Source organism: Macrotis lagotis, chromosome 4, assembly GCF_037893015.1.
Source record: "Macrotis lagotis isolate mMagLag1 chromosome 4, bilby.v1.9.chrom.fasta, whole genome shotgun sequence".
Taxonomy (NCBI): Eukaryota; Metazoa; Chordata; class Mammalia; order Peramelemorphia; family Peramelidae; genus Macrotis; species Macrotis lagotis.
The window spans coordinates 208,748,466-208,770,403 of NC_133661.1; the positions used below are offsets into that span (position 1 = coordinate 208,748,466).

Below are 21,938 nucleotides of genomic sequence, written 5' to 3' on the forward strand. Positions count from 1 at the left end.
AAAAATGCCTAGACTTAAAAATAATTCAGGGGTTCTTTTAATAAGTGAGTGTATTACTAGGTGATAGATAGATAAATACATATATAGATAAAAGAAGTTATCACTTGGACACTGAGCTTGAGAAACACAAAGATAATATCTATTCAAGGTCTTTCTTTTGCTTGAGTTTTCCATGTCCTTCTTATACTTTAGAAAAGAATAACCCATTATACCTTAAATTTTGACTCCTTTTTCAGTTACCCATTCCATAAATACATGTGAACAGACAGACACATATGTACACCTACATATTATCATTCTTTACCAGGTTCAAAAAGTCTGGTAAATGTCCACTGCTTTTTGCCCTTGCTATCAATCTCATTCCTATATCAAAGGCGACAGCTCCCTACGACAGCTCCCCACTAGTACTTTTTCCTCTAGCCAGGAAGGCAAGTGAAAGCTGCTTCAGCTGCCAATAGCAATGTTGCTCAGTAACTAACTGTCAAGAATCAATCAAACACATAACCAAAGTCTCCCATACATCTCTCAGAGGTGGTTACCTACAATAACCATGCACATGCCTGACCTTAGTGCCAGGTCATCTGACTTTCATGCATCACACCGAAGAAGAGAGCAGACTACTAGTTACTACAGATAGCCATTTGCCTAGATTCTGCTCCCTTAGGGATGCAAGATCAGTGGCCAAAACACATGTTTATACTATGTGCCTTTAGAAACAAGCACATCCATATGGATATGCCCATTTGCACACATCCAAAGATTTAAAATCACTTTGCTCTGGTATCATTTGGTGCTCAAAATATATTATGAATTATTAGAACTTAATAGCAAAATTAAAGAAAAGAGAAGATACTGTCATTTTGTGAAAACTGAAGGACAGTTCAAAAATTATATTAAAAAATAATGAGACATATATCAAGGGTTGGTAAGACATTTCTGAATAGTTTTATGTACACATATATATAAATATGTATATTTATATATATATGTACTATCAACCCTTTATTAATATACTTTTAATACATATAAATAAGACCTTTAAACTTAAATTCAGGCATTTTTCTCATTCAAAAATTTATAAATCCAAAATATCTATTAAAACTAAGTCCTGTTCTTATCTACTTGTATTTGGAATTAAGAATATTACCTCCTCCCCATTAATAAACATTTCCATGCCCCACCCATCAGAATGATTTTACATTGATTAGCATATGTTAAACACAAGAGGCACTTAAATATAATTCATTTCATACTCATTGCTCTGAAACCTTATCAAAAGTGATAGATTACTTAGGGTGACAGTTTTTAAAAATAAAATAGAAATAGAAGAAGAGGTTTATTTCACCTTCACATGGTGTCTTTCTCATGCAGACCTCAGATTTCCACATTTGTATCCCTTTAAAGGATTTGATATGCAGGAAAAGAAGAAAGGATGATGGTAAACATTTTAATAGATTATTATAGACTACCATATTTCCAGACAGAAAAAAAAAATACCCTAAATCATACCTTTTACTGAAGTATTGGGTGGAGGTCCTTCCATTCTCAAGTTCCATGGAGGATCTCCCTGATTTGCAAAGTCCCTCATTTTCAGATAGCTAATTGTAAGTCGGATGATGGATGCCTTGTCAAGCTGGCTGGTGATGGCTGCAGGAAGCGGCAACAACTTTGCCAATTCATAGAACTCAAAATTCTCCTTTCCCCTACGGGAACGAGCAGCATCTCGGGACTTTTCCTTTCTCAAGGCTTGTAAACTGCAACCAGATAAAAATAAGGTATAATGGTTAGTAATTAGTAAGAGTGGTTAGTTGCATTCAGAAATAACTTCCTTCATTATTTGAATATTTCTCCAATAATGTCCATCAATATCTTTCTCAGATGCTCAGGACGTAATAAGATGAATTTCATGAAAATTTCTATTTATACAATGGCCATGGTATTCTGTGAGGCTTTAATGGCTAAGTGAGTAAAATAATCAACATTTTGTTGTTGTTTATAAGGTTTTTACATGTCCCATTTACTGTTTTAAATATACATACACATATATCCATAGTTTGCATACGATTTGGCTGATGTTAAATCAACTCTCAGCTAATTAGGAGATTGTGCCTGCTTTGACACTTCTGTTCTCAACTTAATGAATTGTTCATTGAACTGTCTTCATTAGATGCTTTCACTGAAGGAGAAGGGAAAGGAGAATAGAATAGGGGAAGGAAAAAGATTGGCCTGGCAGTATTCAGAGAGTTGGAACTTACTCAACTTTTTACATGGCAGTACTCTATAAAAATGTTCACAGTGGAAACAAAATGTTTTCACAACTCTGTCAATTTTAAAGTATATCTCACTGTAGATGCCAAAAACGAGTTTGGCTGAACGTTTATAGCATTAAGTAATTCCATAGCTGTTAGAGACAGATAGATACTAGACTAATGGAAGTTTCTAAATACAGAATCTAATTTTGTTTTTACATAATTATTTTTAAAATTCCAAATTATCTAACTAACATTCCTCATCTGAACTAGTCATATTAAATGTTTTAGTTTTCAGGGCAACATTTTAATTTGATAATTACTTTTCCTTTGAAATGGTTCCAATTGAAGAAGCATATGCTAGTTCCCAAGGAAAAAAAAAACAAAAAAAAATAAGACTTGTTAAATAACTTATTGTCCAAAGTTCAAATTAACCAGTTTATGCTGAGAAGTATTAATTTTTTTACATATGAGAACTATGTAAATAAAGTCACTAATGGCTTTAAAAACCTTGCTCTTAAAATATGGGTATGTTCAGTTATCAGGGCTCAGACTAAATACTTAGAACAGAAGAATCATTCAGCTACCATTTTTACATGTTATTTGGGTCAATATTAAAAAAAATCACCAGAGAGTTTTGTCACATTTATCCAGCTACAGTGTGAAACAAAAAAAATAAGACATAATAAAAGTGAAATGTAGTAGTATTTATAACATTAATGTGGTAATACCTGCATTAAAAATAAAACTACGTGAATGGGATGGTAGAAGGATGCAAATTTCATTTTAAAAACTAAGTCAGTCAGTGTGGTGGTGTACTGAGATTTTTGTATAGTACATGAAATCTTCCTGGAGCTCTCCCATTTTATCAATGTCAGATGGTTACTTTTTAAATGTCCATTATTTATATTTGAAATAAAAGGCATATTCCTACAGGAAGGAGCAGTTGTTATAATATTTTTAAGACTAAATTGCAAAATTAGCTTCCTTGTGTTATAATTTCATCTGATATACTCAAATGACTATATAGGTATTTGAATGTGTGCCTATATACATATGTATAGACACACACACACAGGCACACACACACACACACACACACACACACACACACACACCTCTAAGACATTACACAATTCTCCTCCCAGTTCTGTAGACTCAAAGGAGAGGGAGAATGAGGATTAAACAATTTATTTAGTAAATATATATTTGCCTTTCTCTTTATGAATACATTGAAACAGTTTTTTTTTTTAAATTCTGCCTTGGCCATGAAGTCTGTGTCAAATTTATTATAATTGCATATTACAAGATAGAAAGGGAAAAATCATTAGAACTCCGAGATCTAGAGAGGTTAACAGACCTAGTCATAGCTACTTAATGAAAATGATAAAGTAGAAATTCTCACCAGCATCTCCTGATGCTCTTAGTCCACACTTTCTTTCTTACATTCCTCTACACCTTATCTAGAATATTTACTTTACAGATTCGTATTTTCTTCCCTATTGTGACCACGTGACCCTACTGGAGTAAGTGATCTTCTTGGTCACAATCTTAATAAGACAGGGTTTCCATGACTCCCATATCACATAATTATGCAGGGACTATAGGGTCTAGCTGACTCTCAAAATGATAGCAAGGTATTTATAATACTAGTGATTAGTTTTGAGGGCAACAGCAATAAAAGATGTGCAAAGAGACATACAGGTTGTTAAGATGATGATCTAATAGCAGAAGTTGAACACAATGCCATAGCTTGACGAGTAATACGTTGAGCACTTTTATGAAGAAGGACCTGATTTTTCAAGCGGTGGCCCTATTAGGATTGAGGAATGCATTAATAACTAAAACTGTCTCTGCATTTGTACACTTTGTCATCAGGGAAATGTGTTATCAGCTGTAGAGCACTTAAAATAAATTTTAAAATTTAGATGAGTTGTAAAAGCGCCTTTTTCTCTTACTAGAAATATTACAGTTTTTGCAGTCCCAGTAAGTCCTACTGTGGACTCCATCTTAATCTTTACTAACTTCAATCCACTTATTTTCTGAATGGCACTGAAAAATATTCCTCATTTTTATGCAAGTAGAAAACAGTATTTAATTTATCACAGAATATCAACAGCATCTCCCCATGAAAACTATCAGAAGAAGTCATAAATCAACTTGAAAAAAAACCTGATAAAATTCTGCTGGTTTCCATAATTGCCATGGCCACAGTACCTCACACCTCACTTTGCATCATGCCACTTATGTGCACACAAAATTGCCCTAAAGTATATAGGAGGAATGAAAATTGGATAAAGCAGAAGGAAAATACTATATGCAGCACAGAAAGAACTAATAAATAAAAATATATATAGACTAATTTTATACACACATATATTTTTGTCTAATGGTAGATATCTCTAGAATGGGGGAGAGAAAAAAGGGGAGAATGATACTAGATAACTTTATTATATATTTAAAAGGAATAGTAAGTTGGACATAAGATATTTACAGGTTGATATGTAGTCATATTTTATTCTATATTTTGCAAATGATTGTTTTATTTTACAAATTTAAAATAGATATTTTTTTAAATCAAGTAATCGTTCAGCATTTGGTTCATACTAACATTCAATTAAAAACAAAAAATAAAACTAAGTTGTTTGGGATAAATCTAGAATAAAAAGCATGCTTTGCAAGACTTGATGGTGGTGGCTAAATGTTAGAATTTACCACTGTGTTTAAGATTGATGAATATGATGGCTATCATATTCCTAGAAGTTTTTCTTTTGGGATCTCTTTAAAAACAAAAAGAACATGAATTTAATAAGCACTTGCTATTCAATATACCAGGTCCTTTGGTAAGACAATTTTGAAATAGTTTCCACACTCAAGAAACCTGCTTCCTATTGAAATGGTCTGTATTTAGTTCTCTTCTGAAAGAATCCAGAAGAATTTGAAGAGTATTTCATTATTTAATTTTACAACTATTTAATTCTAAACTTACAACCATACAAGGCTCTTTGCTAGGTGTTGACTAAACAAAGGCAAATATGAAACATTAATTTTTATATTTGCTTTATTATTTTCCAATTACATGCAAAGGAAGTTTTCAACAAATCTTCTTTTGCAAGTTTTCAAGTCCTATATTTTCTAGCTCCTTCTCTTCTCCCTCCACATGGCAGCAAATAATCTCACATAGGTTGTAAATGTACAATTGTGTTTAACATATTTCCACATTAATCATATTGTGAAAGAAGAATAAGAACTAAAGAGGAAAAATATGAGAAAGAAAAAACATAAAAGAAATTTTTAAAAGTGAACATACTATACTTTGCTTTGCATCCAGACACCATAGTTTTTCCTCTGGATATGAATGGCATTTTCCTTAATAGGTCTCTCAGGATTATTCAAGATTACTGAATTGCTGAGAGGAGTTGCATCCATCATAGTTGCTGTTAATGTGTACAGTGTTCTCCTGGTTCTACTCACTTCACTCAGCACTAGTTCATGTAAGTCATTTCATGCTTCTCTAAAGTCTGGCTGCTCATGATTTCTTACAGAAAATAGTACTCCATAACATTCATAAACCATAACATGTTCAGTAATTTCCTACTTGATGGGCATCCCCTCAATTTCTAACTCTTTGCCTCTAGAAAAAGAGCTGCTATAAATATTTTAGTACACGTGGATGATTTTTTTAAGAGATGCATTTATTTTATTTTACTTTTTCTTTTTGGTGTATTTATTTTATATTATTACAATAATTTTGTTATAAGAGTAAACATAAACACCCCCCCCCAAGAAGATGAGAAACCTCAAGAATAGTGAGAGAGAGAAAAAAAATGTACTTCAGTCTATGTTCAGATTCCAATGGCTCTGTCTCTGGGGTGAGTTGCATTCTTTATCATAAATCCAGAGAAGTTGCTTCAATACTTTTTCCACAGTTGCTATTACTAGTTGTATTTCCCTCCACTCTATTCCTCCCACTCTCATTTATTCTCTTTCTCTTTTCATCCTGTCCTGTCAAAAAGTGTGTTGTATCAGAGTACCCTCCCCCATAATCTTCCCTCTTCTACCACCTATTCCCCCCTTCCCTCCCCCCCCATTCCCTTTTCTCCCCATCCCTTTCTTTTCATTTTCCTCTAGGGTAAGATAGATTTCTATACTCTATTAAGTGTATATTTTATTTCCACTCTGAGTCATTTCTGATGAGAATGAAGGCTCACTCATTCCTCCTCCCCTTCCCTCATTCCACTTCATTGAAAATGTTTTTACCTAGACTCTTATGTGAAATATCTTAGTTCCTTCTTCCTCTCCTTTCTCTTCCTCCCAGTACTTCCCTTTATCACCCATTGACGCCATCTTTTTACTATATTACACCATGACATTCCACTCCTTCCCATGCCCTGTCTATATATGCTCCTTCTAAAATCTCTTATAAATGAGAAATTTCATATGAGTTATTAGTATCTTCTTGTCATGCAGGAATACAAACAGGTCCTCATATTAGTCCTTCTTGTCCACCCCTTTATGGCCCACCAGAGTCCTGTACATGAAGATCAAACTTCCTGTTCAGTTCTGGTTGTTTCAATAGGAAAGTTTAAAAGTCCTCTGTTTAGTTGAAAGTCCATCTTTTACCCTGAAAGAGGATGTTCAGTTTTCTCAGGTAGTTGATTCTTGGTTATAAACCAAGATCTTTAACCTTCTGGAATATCATGTCCCAATCCCTACAAGACCTTAATGTAGATGCTGCCAGATCCTGTGTAATCTTGACTATGGAGTCCCAATAGTTGAATTGCTTTTTCTGGCACCTCTTAGTATTTTCTCTTTGACTTGGGAGTTTTAGAATTTGGCTATCATATTCCTAGAAGTTTTTCTTTTGGGATCTCTTTAAGGAGGTGACCAGTGAATTCCTTAATTTCTATTTTTCCCTCTGCTTCTAGAATCTCAGGGCAATTTTGCTGTATATTTCTTGAAAAATGAAGTCTAGGCTCTTTTCCTGGTCATGACTTTCAAGTAGTCCAATTATTTTTAAATTATTTATTCTGGGTCTGTTTTCAAGGTCAGTTATTTTTCCCATGAGATATTTCACATTTTCTTCTAATTTTTGACTTTTTGGAAGAGGTTTATTTCTTCCTGATTTCTTGCAGTCATCAGCTTCCTTTAGTTCCATTCTGCATTTGAAGGAGTTATTTTCTTCAGAGAGCTTTTTTATGTCCTTTTACAGCTGGCCAATTCTGCTTTTTAAGTCACTCTTCTCCTCATTTTCCCTCTGTTTTGATTTTCCCATTTGACCTAAACTGGGTTTTTAAACATGTTTTTTTTCTTTAGAATTTTTTTTATTTCTTACCAAGCTGCTTATTTGGTTTTCATGATTTTTCTGCATCTCTCTCATTTCTCCTCCCAATTTTTCCTCCACCTCCCTTAATTGCTTTTCAGTCTTTTTTTGAGCCCATTTTCCATTTCTCTTGGAGGTTTTTAGATATGGAAGCTTCAATTTTTCTCATCATCTGAGTATGTGCTTTGATCTTTCATGGGACCAAAGTATTTTTCTATGGTCAGATTCTTCTTTATCTGTTGTTTACTCATTTCCTCAGCCCAAAACTAATTTATAGCACTTCCAAGGTTTGGGGGGTTTTTTTGGTCACTCCACTGGGACCTTTATTCCTTCAAGGCTGTATGTTCTCTTGCCTGTTCTTTTATATGTAGAGGACCACTGGTACTCCCCTCTATTCTGGAGCTGTGAGGAGATCCCTGCTATCTTTGTATGTAAATCTTAATATGGAACCTGGAGCTTAGTGTGAGTAAACAACAGAGTCCTGCCCCAAGGAAAGCAGAGAGATTTCTGCAGTGTCCCCTGATCCCCTTACCATCTATGGGCTGTACTCTGGAGGTGCAGGCTGGTTTCCCCCAATTCCTGCTGCAGGTTCTCAGTGCAGGGTTTCTCTGAGGCTGGTGTTCCTCACTCCACACTCATTCTGGTGCAGCACACATCACCCATTATCCCTGGGCTGGGCTGCGTTGTGGCCAGGGCGTTTTTCCAACCCTCGGTCATAGTGAAACACACCTTTCCCATGGAACTTCTAAGTTATCTTGGACTGGGAAAATGCATGACTCAGTCTTTCTCTAAATTTTGGCTAGAGTCATAATTTGATGACTTTTGGAGTTTTGGGGGGGAAGGAGTTTCCAGGAAATGTTGCCTTCAGGTCACCATCTTGGCTCCACCCATGTCAATCATTTTTTTTTTAAATTTGGAAATTAGTTATTTTTAGACAATGAAAACAGAAATATCCTGAAAGCATGCTTTATATGTCACCAATCCAATTCACTTCAATTGAAGAAATATTTTGTATGTCTTTTCCCCTTTTTTGATCTCTTTGGGATATAGACTTAGTAATATTGTTGATCAAAGAATATGCACAGTTTTATTACCCTTTGGACATAGAGAAGCAGTACTTGCTATCAAAGAACTTATATCCTACTGAAGATATATCACATATAGAAATAAATAGATTTCAAAGATATGCAAAGTAAATATAAAACAATTTTGGGAATCAATAATAGCTAGGAACTTCAGAAAAGTTCTTATATAGTAAGTGTTTATCTTGTTGGTGGTGGTCCTTCATTTTAGAAGAGGATCAAATATATCACAGGGTGATATCTTAACTTACACATAAATTGGATTTAAGTGAGGCAGAGTTATACTGTCATCAACATCCATCTGTTTTCCAGAATCACTGAAGTCCAGTGGCAAGACAAAAGTCCATATGAATGGTGATGGCCTAGCATAAGAAGAGCTAGTTAAGGGGTTGAAAGAACCCAGGAACCTTCAGAGGCAGAAAAGAAGTTGCACAACATCCAAGGAATGGTACTATATATATATATGTGTGTGTGTGTGTGTGTGTGTGTGTGTGTGTGTGTGTGTGTATAGATAGATAGATATAGATAGATAGATATAGATATATATATAGATATATATTTAGTTTTGGAAAATAGTTATTTTTTAGACCATGAAAGAAGAAATAGCCTGAGGGCATGCTTTATATGTCACTAATTCAATTCACTTCAATTAAAGAAATAAATACTAACATATTGCCATGTTGACCATACTGGGCTATATTTAGACAAAAATGAACATAATTAACAGATAATTTCACTTCTTGAGAAGGACATTTGACTAAGCGGGCTATGTATATAAACATTGGTAAAATAATCAGGAGGATGTAAAACAACAAAAGTAAAAGCATTTGACTGAATGAGGTCTTAGGAAATTTGGAGTAGAAAAGAACACTTTAAACTGGGGGAATCATGAAAGTCTTCACAGAATATAGTAAAGCAGAACAAATCCTTCACAGGTCACAAATTTTGTACTGAAAAGAATCTTTTTTTTTTTAATTTTTGTAAGGCAAACGGGGTTAAGTGGCTTGCCCAAGGCCACACAGCTAGGTAATTATTAAGTGTCCGAGACCGGATTTGAACCCAGGTACTCCTGACTCCAGGGCCAGTGCTTTATCAACTGCGCTACCTAGCCACCCCTGAAAAGAATCTTAAAAGCAATCTAGTTCAACACATTCCTTTAAAAGATGAGGAAATGGAAGCATAGACCAGCTAAATGACTCTGCCAAGATCACACAGATGGTAAATGGCAGAGGAAGAATATGAACTCAGCTCCATTAACTTTAAATCCAATAGTCTTTTCACCACATGTTGTTTGCTACTTTTATGGAAGAAGAGAGTCTGAAATAGCCAGATCAGAGGAGGAAGTGCATTGAAGCAATGGGCATGGCAAAAGTAGGCAAGAGACAGTAGAAGGAGATCAGAAAATAGATTGTGATGAACCTAATATTCCAAGTTTGAGAATTTATATCTGTCATCCTAAAGGGATTTTTCAATAGGGAAGTTGATAAATATATCTGTGAATTTTGAAGCCTTTTCTTGTCAATTGAGTTAAAAAATAGAGTCTTTGGGGAGGCTAGGTGGCACAGTGGATAAAGCACTGGCCCTGGAGTCAGGAGTACCTGGGTTCAAATCCGGTCTCAGACACTTAATAATTACCTAGCTGTGTGGCCTTGGGCAAGCCACTTAACCCCATTTGCCCTGCAAAAACCTAAAAAAATAGTCTTTACTGGACACAAAGAGGTGAGAGGATGTCTATTACAATTTATGTGAAAAGTTATGAAAGCCTAGACTACAATGTTGGGTATGTAGGTAGAAAGAAATAGATGGGTTTCAAAAGAAATTGTGATGTTAGAAAAAATAATTATGATATCATTGAAAATAAGTGCCTGTTGAATAGGGATCATTGAAATCATTGTATTTGTGTCCCCAGGACTTCACTCACTGCCTGTCACAAAGATGCTTAAAAATACATGTTGAATGAATATCAGAAATGTGGAAGTTTGGGGCGGCTAGGTGGCGTAGTGGATAAAGCACTGGCCTTGGAGTCACGAGTACCTGGGTTGAAATCCAGTCTCGGACACTTACTAATTACCTAGCTGTGTGGCCTTGGGCAAGCCACTTAACCCCATTTGCCTTGCAAAAACCTAAAAAAAAAGAAATGTGGAAGTTTGTGACATATTGAGTTTGAGGTACAGGTGAAATATCAAGGGTAGAGATTCTTGGCAGGGGGATTGAGATGTCAGCCTACATTTTAAAGAAGAGATTAGGACTTGATATATAGTTTTGGCAATTATCTATGTAAAAGTGGAAACAATTCACAAGTGTGACTGAGATCATGAAGGGAGACAGCTCACAGAGGAAAAAAAGGAAGAGGATAATCTTGGGAGACATCAATACCTTAATGGATGGGATGAAGATAAATTTTAATTGAAGAGATGGAAAATGAATGGACAAACAGGTAGGAGGAAATCCAGAAGAGAGCAGTGTTGAAAAACCAAGGAAGTTCATACCAGAGTATAAAGGAGAAGGAGCTAGTCAACTGTGTCAACTGGTAATAATTATATCCTTGCTAACTGAAATAGTTTCTTCTCATCCTTCTGTTGAATTGACAGTGTTGTTCATTATCTTCTTGATGAAACTCTTCCTCCTGAGACTTTCCTCCTTTAGTTTATGAGTTGTTCATTTGACTGTAACTGATAATGTCATCACTATGTATTTCTTCTTCCTTCCATTTTCCCTTACTATAAAACCCCTTTCTCATCAACATTCTTTTGAAAACTTATTCCTCAAAATAATTCAACTTGCACCATTATTAAAGTGAATTTTCAAGGCTACTTTTACAGAACTATCCCTTTTTAAAAAAAATCTCATCTCTATAGTGTATAAACAAATGCTATCTTCATATCATATATCCTAACAATACTTGAAACAACATATTGACACTGACCTTATTTTCTTTACTCAAGAACTGTATCATACCTTTTGATGATCATTTTAATATGCATAGCATTTTAATTGTCCTAATTTTCTTGGCTTGTGACATCAAATATTATCTTTTGATTTCTCCCTCCTTCAAACTCTTTGTTCTTCCTACAATCTATATCCCTTCTCTCTCATTCTTCTGTAAATTTCTTAGTTCTAGACCTCATAATTTCAAACCTGGATAAATATGACAATCTGTTGTATTTTTTATTTTACTGAGGTAGGTAGTTCCTGGTGAAAGGACTGTCTTTATGAATGCATATGATAGCTAACTTATTGTGTTTTAGAGAACACTATCCTGAGTAGAATCACAGCCAAAGGCAGTACTTGAATCCAAGTCCTTCTGCTCCAAATTCAGTTCTTTGTCCATTGCTTTGCTTCTCACTGCCAAGTTATTTTCTTTAAATACTATTTTCATTTTATCAACCCCCTCCTACTAAAAACCTAAGGTGATTTTCCCTGTTTTCTATAAGATCAAAACTGAAACTTCATATCAAGCATTCAAAAACACTCTCAGATAATCTTAAATTCAGTCAATTTAATCATTCCCTTTATGATAGTGTCTTTCTGATGATAGCGTCTTTAAAGGAAAATGCTCCCCCTCTCAAACATCCTTATAATGTGGTCTAGAAGAAAATTAAACTAAAATTAAGACACAGAAATGCTAATAGCTATACTAATGCTGACTGAGAAGAAATCATCACTGAAAGAAGAAAGTCTACAGATTATGGATCCTAGGAAGAGAAGAATCTGTTGATTCCTTTGGGAATATTAAGATTCTGGAGATTAATATGGGGTGCTTTAGAAAGGAACTTGAAGTCATTAAAAAAAGTAACTGGGGGAGTCCAATCCTTTGGACAAAAGAATTTGAAAATGGAAGGAATTCAGATATATGTATACATATATATATATATATATATATGTATATATGTATATGTATATATATGCATATACTGCCTTCAAAATCTTACATATGATTATATTGAAGTTATTTAGGAAAATGCAAAGCAAATGCCTCCAAATTACCCCAAATCCACGGAATAGAACATCTTTCTTCCTAAAATCACTGGAGATTTAAGGAAGGCTTCTGCAAATGGTGATGTTTCTGGTTGGAATTTGAGGGATAGTTTGGGGAAAAAGAGAAAAGTGCTATGGTATCAGAATAAAGGAGGAGCTAGTTAAAGAAATTTCTGTAGGTAGAATCTGGAGAATATCAGAGAATCAAGGTGGTTATAAGGACTAGAGTTTCCATGTAAAGGCAGAGGATGGTGACCAAAGAGAAAAATGTCTTTCTGCTCCAGAGAATATGGAGGGATCACAAATATGAAGCTTAGTTAGAGTTAGGGAGAGATATGAGACAAACCTGCCAGGAAAGAAGGTTATATCAAGGGCCATACCAAAAAAAAAAAAAAAAAAAATCAGATGATTGGAATGGTGTTGTAAGAGAGATCTGGGAAGTTGATTATGTTTTCAACTTATTCTAAAATAATAGAATATTTGAACCTGTGATCCATATTATAATTAACAAAATCTGCAAGCAGTTTTACCTTCAAGACTACTGCACCCTATAGGAAAAGTAATCGTATACTTTAAAACCGATGATCCTATGTGTGACACTGCATTGAAAAGGACAAAATAAAAGAGTCATTGTCTGAATATAGTAACTTTCTATCTATACTAAGGGGGAAAAAATCACTTTTTCTTCAATTGAAGAATGACAGACTTTTGTTTGATATAAAATGGAATTTTTATATTTGCTAGATTAGGTCGTTAGAAAGGAAGACTGAAACTTTCTCTGTTGATATATAAAATGGAAAATAGTCTCATCAGTTAGACGAAAATTAGCTAAAGAATGGTTTGACAATGTAAAGACTTACAGACTGCCTTCTGTTGGGGATGCAGGGAGCGAAGCAAGATTGGGGGTAAAATGTAAATCTCAAAATAAATACTCTTTCTTTAAAAAAATCTTACAAAAAAAAAGAATGGTTTGAAAAAATGAGAATGGGCTAGATGATCTTACAATGTCCTTCCAAAATTCAGCCTATTAGACAGTTATCAAATATGTAGGGACTCTTTGAGGTAGGAGGGATGGGTGTGTGAATACCACAGAGAGATCATTAATCTTTGTGGAAGAGCCAAAGAACATGTAGATCATGGGTATGACTTTACCACTTAACTCCTCCTATATACATTGTCATTAGACAAGTGTATATGTACTAAGATCAAGCATGGTCCACTGGGTGAGGTACGGGGTTTGTAGTGAGAAAGATCTAGGTTCAAATTCTACCTCAGATACCAGCTGTCCTTAGCAAGTCACTTAATTTCCAGGGCCTAAGTTTCTACAAAAATGAAGGGTCCAGATTCAATGACCCCTTTGCTCTAAAGTTATGATTCAATGATTTAAAATAAGTCTTTGTAAGATAATAAAAATATTAATGAAAATAGTTAAGACAGAAAGTCCATTGCAACATCTAAATTACAAAATCAATCCCACTGGGAAAATGAATGTGACAGATGGAATGTAAAGTAATTATACAGTAAAAAGGATATTTTTTTAATATTTTGGAAATCATACCTCTTACAAGAAGCAAACCTGATATTTTGAAAATATCTTATGTTTTAAATTGTGGTAAATATTTCTTTTAAGTCTACAGAAAGCCTGGGAACTTATCATTTTTGCTCTTTACATCCAAGAAAAGTATATGAATTTTATGAATATAATACATCTTAGAGTAAAAACAGCAATACTAATACCAACAAAGTAAAGATTAATTGATCTTCTGTCCCACCCAATCCCTGAAGCTTTTATAATTTCTCTTCATGTCCAAGTTGTTTTTTAATCTTAGCCAAGGTCTTATTCTAAGGCACCATTTTGGCATGGAGGAATCCTAAAGAATTTGGCAGAATGGTGCAAAAGCCATCAAAAAGATTTCTAACATGGACCCGGCATTGGGATGTATCTAAGGACTAATGTAATTGTGCAAAGGTGCATCATCAGTTTGCTGCCCACTGAAAGATGAATTTTTCAGCCAGAACAATTAATGGAAAGTGGGAGGAAGGAATTTTGAACCATGATATTGAAAAGATCATTCACTGTAATAAATCATAGTTTATATAAAAGTACAAAAGTACCTTTATTTTTGTTTCTCTTTAACTCATTTTCTGATAGTGCTATCTTCTAAATCTCCCACACTCAGGAGAATTCTTGACCCAAAGCTTCTTCTGTAAGAATTATAAACTTGAAAGTACTAAGTGATCATGGGATGAATTAACACCTTTGACTTCATCAGCATGCAAACTCCTTGTTCTGATGTTGATTAGCAATTTCTTTGTAATATAAGTTCTTAAAAAGTTGTCCAGGGTACCAAGAAATTAAGTAACTTAAACATGGGATCATATGTCATGAGCCCAAAGCTTCTAAACTCCAAGGTTAGCCTTCTATTCATTACACTGTGCTGTCTCTCTACTAGAAAATCGTAATAGTAGAGAAAACTTGTCTTTGTATCAGAGGAAAGTAGGACATATTTTCTTCCTGAATTGGGAAAAGGGAAAGTAGGACCAATAGCCTTTTTAAATTTTACTTTTTAAAAAAAAGTACTTCTAAGAATCTGGACAAGCAAGATTTTATGGATTTTCATACTTGTTTTGCTTAGGAGAACCCAGCACTACAGACTTCCACTATTTATCAATTAATCTGGCATGCAGCCTCAAAGGAAGAAGGTCGACCTGTATTAAAAATGCAGCCATCAAAAATTCATCAAAGGCTTCAGCATTTTAACTCATGAACCTTTGAACACCTGCATACTTGTCAGATCTCTGGTTATAGTTAACAGGGAGATCTATAGTTACTACAGTACCTACATTTGCCCTGACATGAGCTGCATGAGGAGTCTTTCGGGGAAAGTACAGTAAAGATTTCACAGAGCAATATTTACCCTTCCCTCATTACCTTTAACACAATAGACAACCACTTATTGACACCACCCAAAGTTCAAAGTCAATCAAAATAGCTCTTCTGCAAAAGGAACAAAAAGACATTGGGGGAAGGCCTTTGTCGCCCAATTATAAGCGTCAAAAAGTTAGCAAAGAATGCATGTAAAACTATCTCTGGATGAATCACATATAGTATAGCCTACAAATTGAAGCCCTTTAATCCTGTCCATGAAAAGGGAAAAAAAGTAATGATTTCAGAACCTTTCCTATGGTGTGTGTGTGTGAGGGAAGCTGCCCAGTCTCTGCTAGAAGTTAAAATGAGAACAAACCTTCAAGTTCAAGGTAAGAACTCTCCTGCTTAACTAATGCACTGCTCATAGCTGTCATCATTAATTTATGTTAGCCTCTGTAAACATCAAGAGTATAATAGGCCAATTTCACAACTAAATATAGATGCACATTTTGCCCTTATATAAATGGCAGATTGCTGCTGTAGATCATCACTGCGGCAAGACGTCAGTAAAGATGCACTGTTTGATGGTCTGATGCTCACACAATATATAAAACCAGTTGTAATGGTTGTTTGGAAGCAAAGTGTAACATAGCAGCAAAATTTCATTTGTTCCACAAACTCAGGATATATTAAGCTTGGCTGACAAAGACTATTGGATGTGCTAAATCAGTTTGACCTTCATTCTAGCTTTATTTTTCTCATTTAACATGTGAAATGACCATTATTTTTCCCCATGTAAGAAAATATCCTGAAATTCTTTGTCACTTCTCCAAAAAATTTCCAAATATGTAGCAAAACTGATCTTTGCAGTTGTTAATGTTTTAGTCATTACCATAATCACGGGGTATTCTTGCTAATTTAAAGTAATGTACACACTCACATACGGATTCTAATAGGATGATCATGACTCACATTTGACTTTTTGTAAAACAGATCAGAAAGTAATTAAAACCATTCAACTAAATGCTTTGTCTCCTTGTCAGAAAACGCTTTGTATACATTTGAACTCCATCATTAAATTAATTGTCTTTTAGCCAATGAGCATTTTTATTTGAACACCTTAAGTAACAAGATTTACTTCTAGAATGAGTCATTAGATAGTAATAATAGGAAGCTGCCACATTTTTTTCAGTATGACAAATTTCACTCCTTCACAAGCCTTTTTCAACTAATGTTCACCTTGATTCAAATAACGATTACCTGGGCCTTTGCAAGACCCAAACTATTAATCGTCCCTTTTGCTTCTGCCAGAATTCTCACCCTGAATCAAAGTGTTTTGTTCTTATTTTTTCCTCCAAAATTTTAAATTATGCAACTGGCAAATTCATGATAATGGAGAAACTGCAGCTTTATCAAGCAATTTGGCTGTACCCAATAAATAGCACTTTACCTTGGAGCAACTTGTATATTTCACACCTTAAATTTCTATTTACCAAATCAGCTAATCACTTCACAATTGAACTTCTCAGAACAAAAAATTATCAATTAAAGTGGTTGAAACTCCTGCAAATTATCATTTAGGAATGAAGTAATTGCTTTCATCAGGGCAGAAAAGCCCGCCAGAACAGAAATGTCACTTTAGATTAGTGTTCTCACTCCTGAAGCTATGGATGACACAGCTGATATAAGACTAAATGCCAAGACCAATCAATTGCTTTTGTGGCTCGGCTCGGAGCTGCTGTAAAAGGGGCCATTTTCTAGGATCTACTCTTCATTATAGTAAATGCTATCTCCTTGGTAACATAATTCCATTTCTCATAAATTCTGTCTGAGAGCATTGTCCTAACAATGGATGTTTGTGGAAAAGAGTGCTGTTGGTTTAATGCACAGAATTTAGTGTGAACGGCTGTCAAACTGCTATCCTTTACTTGTTCTTAAACATAAATTGAAGTCTTATACATTAACAAAAAAAATGAAATTTTGGTAAGAAATGAATGTATTGAACAAATATAGGATATTGTACTTAAAGGTTTTTGTACCACTGGCTTAGATTTCATACTCTTTAGGTACATGAATATTGTGTCTCTTAAGAGACTTCCTGGGCTTTGCACCTATCTATCAGTTCAAATCCAAGGCTGGGTAAATGCTACTCTTACTCTCTCAGCAACAGAGTTTGCAAATGTGAAACTGCAGAGCCAAATGCAGACTCATTAGGACACAGCATGCTATTTGTGAGTAGCCACAACTGTGAGTTGGGGGGGGGGGATGTTCTTTGAGCCCAGCCCTTCCTGGAAAGCATCCAGATCTTAATTTGTATTGTTCATCTCCCAGAAGTTTCCAGAAGCTGGGTTATGGGCTCCAATTAAAAGGAAATTGGAGGAGCTAATCTAGTAAATGAGCGGCAATTCTATGCACTGCTCTCTTCAGGACTGAGTTTTAGAGAGAAATTCAGGATCACAGTTTTTGCCCAACATGGGGAAGTTTCTCTTTTTGGTAAGAAAATAACAGAAGTTGCAAGTATACACTAAGAAGAAAATTTATTACTAAATATCTGAAAGAGTCACAACATCTACTTGAAATGAAAAATGCTAAGGGGAACAACCCTGTCTATTCATTACTTTAAAAGTAGTATAGAGGATTTCTCTCATTTTAAAAAAATTTAATTGAATACCTTCCTCCTATCTTGGGGTGTTATTCCCAATTAGACTGAGTTTTGTTCATATGGGTCAAGAGAAAGTTAGAATCTCTGGTTCCAGGAACTTAAGACACACAGGTGTGGCACACACAAACACACACACAAAACACACACACAAAACACACACACACACACACACACACACACACACACACACACACACACACACACACACACTGTTTCCCCACTTTTGTCCCTTTCTCAACAGATGCCTCTATCTCGTAGTACACTAAGAGAATCATGGCTCAACTTCTCTCTTACACATCTCAGAAATTCTCCATCTTTACCTTCAGTCCTTGCCTCTAATCTCACTCCACCATCCCCAAGGACAGCTAGGTAGCACAATGGATAGAGCACTGACTTTGGAGCCGAGAGGACAGGAGTTTGAATCCAACCTCAGATACTCACCTCTTACTAGCTCTGAGACCTTGTGTAAGTCACTTAAACCTGATTTTCTTGCATCCAAGATTATCTCTAGTCATCCTGATTCATATCTGGGCACTGGACCCAGATGGTTCTGGAGGAGAAAGTGAGGCTGGTGACTTAACACAGCATCCCCTCCCTCAAATCCATTTCACATGCTTGTCATGGCATCACTTCCATGATGTTGTGTTCTTCACAAATAAAAGACAAACATTATTATTACTAATTTCCCCTCACTAAAGTCAAGTCCTTTTTCCTGTACCTTTGGTTCCATTCTGTCCTATTCCCTTCAAGACCATATTCCATTAATAATGTCTCTTTCTATGTGCAATCTCTATCTTTTTCTTCCTTATCCAGAACTCTAATACTCTATATTTTTAAAATCCTTCCTTGCTATAATTCAAATTGTTTTGCTATCTCTTTTTGTCCCTTAACCAACTCTTGAAAGGACTGTCTGTTCATTGTCCCAACTTCATATCTAATATGACTTATACCTGAATCACTTTTCTAAGGTCAGTTACATCCTATTGTTCTCTAATATTCAACAACGTTTTCTAAGTCCTCATTCTCATTCATCTCTCAGTGGTAAGTGACAGTGTGGTATATCTCCTTCTGAATATAGCCTCCAAATCTGACCTTCTCCCTTCTTATTTATCCATCTATCTCTGGTTTCTCTTCTTACTTTTGCTATGCATTCTCCAAAACTATCTCCTATCATCTTGCTTTTTAGACTCTGCATGATCTCAGTCTAATTTATTATGATGACCCCAACACTAATGTATTATGTGAGCACATATTTCAAAACTTCATCTTCCCTACATATTCACCAATGCAACATGGTGTGCTTTCTATTTTTAGATCTCTTAGAACATTTTTGTACCTCTCATGTGTTTATATTAACTTATTGTATAATTTTTTTCTTTTAGTCATTTGCAGTCTTCATGACCCTTTTGGGGACTTTTTTGGTGAAGGTACCATAGTGAACAGAGATTTTTTTCCCCTCTATTTTATAGATGAGAAAAATGAGACAGATAGGGTTAAACGTCTTGCCCCAGGCATACAGCTAGTATGTAGCTGAGACTGAATTTGAACTCAGATCTTCCAATGCTAGACCCAGAGCTCTTTCTAAGAAATACAACTAAGTTTTGTTTTTTTAAAAAAACTTTTGAAAGCTGTCAAGCTTGACATGATGCACTTGGAAAGCGGAAAACATGCTTTGACAAGTTTGGAGAGCTTTAAGTATGAAAAATGAAAGTTCCAGGCATGTGAAAACAGTGGCTTGAGAATGCAGTATCATACATACATACATACATACATACATACATACATACATATACGTATACATTTTATCCTTCTTGCTTGAATTTAAGCTATGATTGGGGATCCTATATTACTTATATTGTTATTTTTCTTAGTGACTAGCACAGTACATTTTAATATTTTGGAGGACAGAAAGGAGGGAATTTAGAATTTCATTTCCTATGAGTAAACTCCCTCCAAAGATTCAGATCAGTAGGCTCAATTTTAACTTAAAGTCTTAAAGAACTGCCTGTGGCACTAATTAGCTAAGAGATTACTGCTTTCATCTCTTTTGGATACAAAGGCTAACCCTTTATCTGCTATAGGATCTGAACTCAGCTCTTTTTGATACCCTTTACCCACTAGAGTATCCTAACTCTCTCTTTGATCATGTTAGGTTCTTAATGCATGTGTTAATATTAAACAATAAACCACATGTCATTTATTCATTTTTCATTATTCAACAAAATCAAGGTATTAATAGTTGGAAAAAGGTAACAAATAAAGTTCCTTTTTGTTAAAGTTAGTGAGCAAGAACTCAAAATGATGGAAGTTCCTATTGATGCTTTTCCCCTCCATTTCAAAGATAAGTTGCTAATATAGTTTTACTCAATTTACAGTCACATACATTTTATTCTGCATATATTCTGTATATATGCATTCTGTAATATAAAACATCGCAATATGGGCATTATCAATTCCCAGTCGACATTTCCTTTAAAAATCCCTATTTTCTGAGTAATAATCATCTCCCGAATTTTCCTTTGGGTTGTAATTGTTCTATGGTCTAAATGCAAATTGCCTTTTGATACAAGATCATTAGGCCCCCATGAAATTTTCTGGGAGAAATGTTGTCTTTATTTTCCTTTCAGTGTGATTTCAAGCACTTTCTAAAAAAGCACAACTAAGTTTTAAAAAAAAGCTTTTGAAAGCTGTCAAGCTTGACATGATGCACTTGGAAAGTGGAAAGCATGCTTTGACAAGTTTGGAGAGCTTTAAGTATGAAAAATGAAAGTTACAGGCATGTGAAAATAGTGGTTTGAGAATGCAGCATTCACCATTTTTCTTCAAATCAAATGGACAACTCGGGGACATCACTAGTTTTTTTCATATATTTTAGAGTTTTTTTCATAATTAAGAAAAAAGGCACCCTTTCCAGTATAAAGTATGAAACTGTTAGAACTTAAGTTGGTCAGAGCAGAGTATTTAACTCACAATATGACAGAGTAGAAAAAAGTAGTGAGTGACCTTGCAGCCCAAACCCCTAGGTTCAAATTCCAGTTCTGCCAGTAACTGGGTGACCTCCTATGGTTAGTTCATTCCTCCTTTATTAGCTTCAGTTTCTTTATCTCTGGAATATGGTATAAGGAAAGAAGAATGATCATACTGACCTCTTCCAAATATAAGCATATCATTTCTATTTATGTTCCCCCCTAGCCCACCAATAGTATTACTACTGAAACTATGTCCTTCTATGTATTTTCATTGTAATATCTATGTATGTTCAAATGAGGCAGGTTTGGGGAAACAAGATCGCAAGGTCACAAATAAAATGCCTTATTACTTTAAATTTAGTGAGTTCACCAAAGGGTAATATCTAATGGCCCAATGTCATCAAGCAACAAAATATTACAAGTCCCAAAAATTGTTTTCTACACTGAGTAATAAGATTATTCATATGTTGCAGTCCCATCTCAATTTATGTTTCCTTCAATTGGACTGTGAGTCCCAGAAGGTAAAAGGACCATGCCTTCATTTCCCTTCTTATTCCTTTTACATGTCCAGCAAGGTGCTTTGCAACCATATAAACGCTTGCTGGGGAAGTAGGAGGATATGGTAGTTGATTTCTTTATGCATTTTCCAGACCTTCAAATTCTCTGACCTCTTATAGTCAAAATAACCTTGATCTTGTGAAATGTTAAGCTGACTCCAATACTTTCCACTTCCAACAAATGGCTAACAACATGAAATTGTGTGGAGTTATGGGTGTGATGTTTTTCTGTCCTAAATGCAGAAAAGA

At 34.9% G+C, this 21,938-nt stretch overlaps 1 protein-coding gene across 1 annotated transcript in view; it reads right to left on the reverse strand.

Annotated features, from left to right (window-relative positions):
* The window catches only part of NPAS3 (neuronal PAS domain protein 3), a 1,122,614-nt gene that overhangs the window by 801,254 nt on the left and 299,422 nt on the right, over window positions 1-21,938 (reverse strand). The window contains 1 exon segment of the mRNA XM_074235345.1: window positions 1,510-1,754. Within this exon segment, the coding sequence (XP_074091446.1) occupies window positions 1,510-1,754 (245 nt within the window).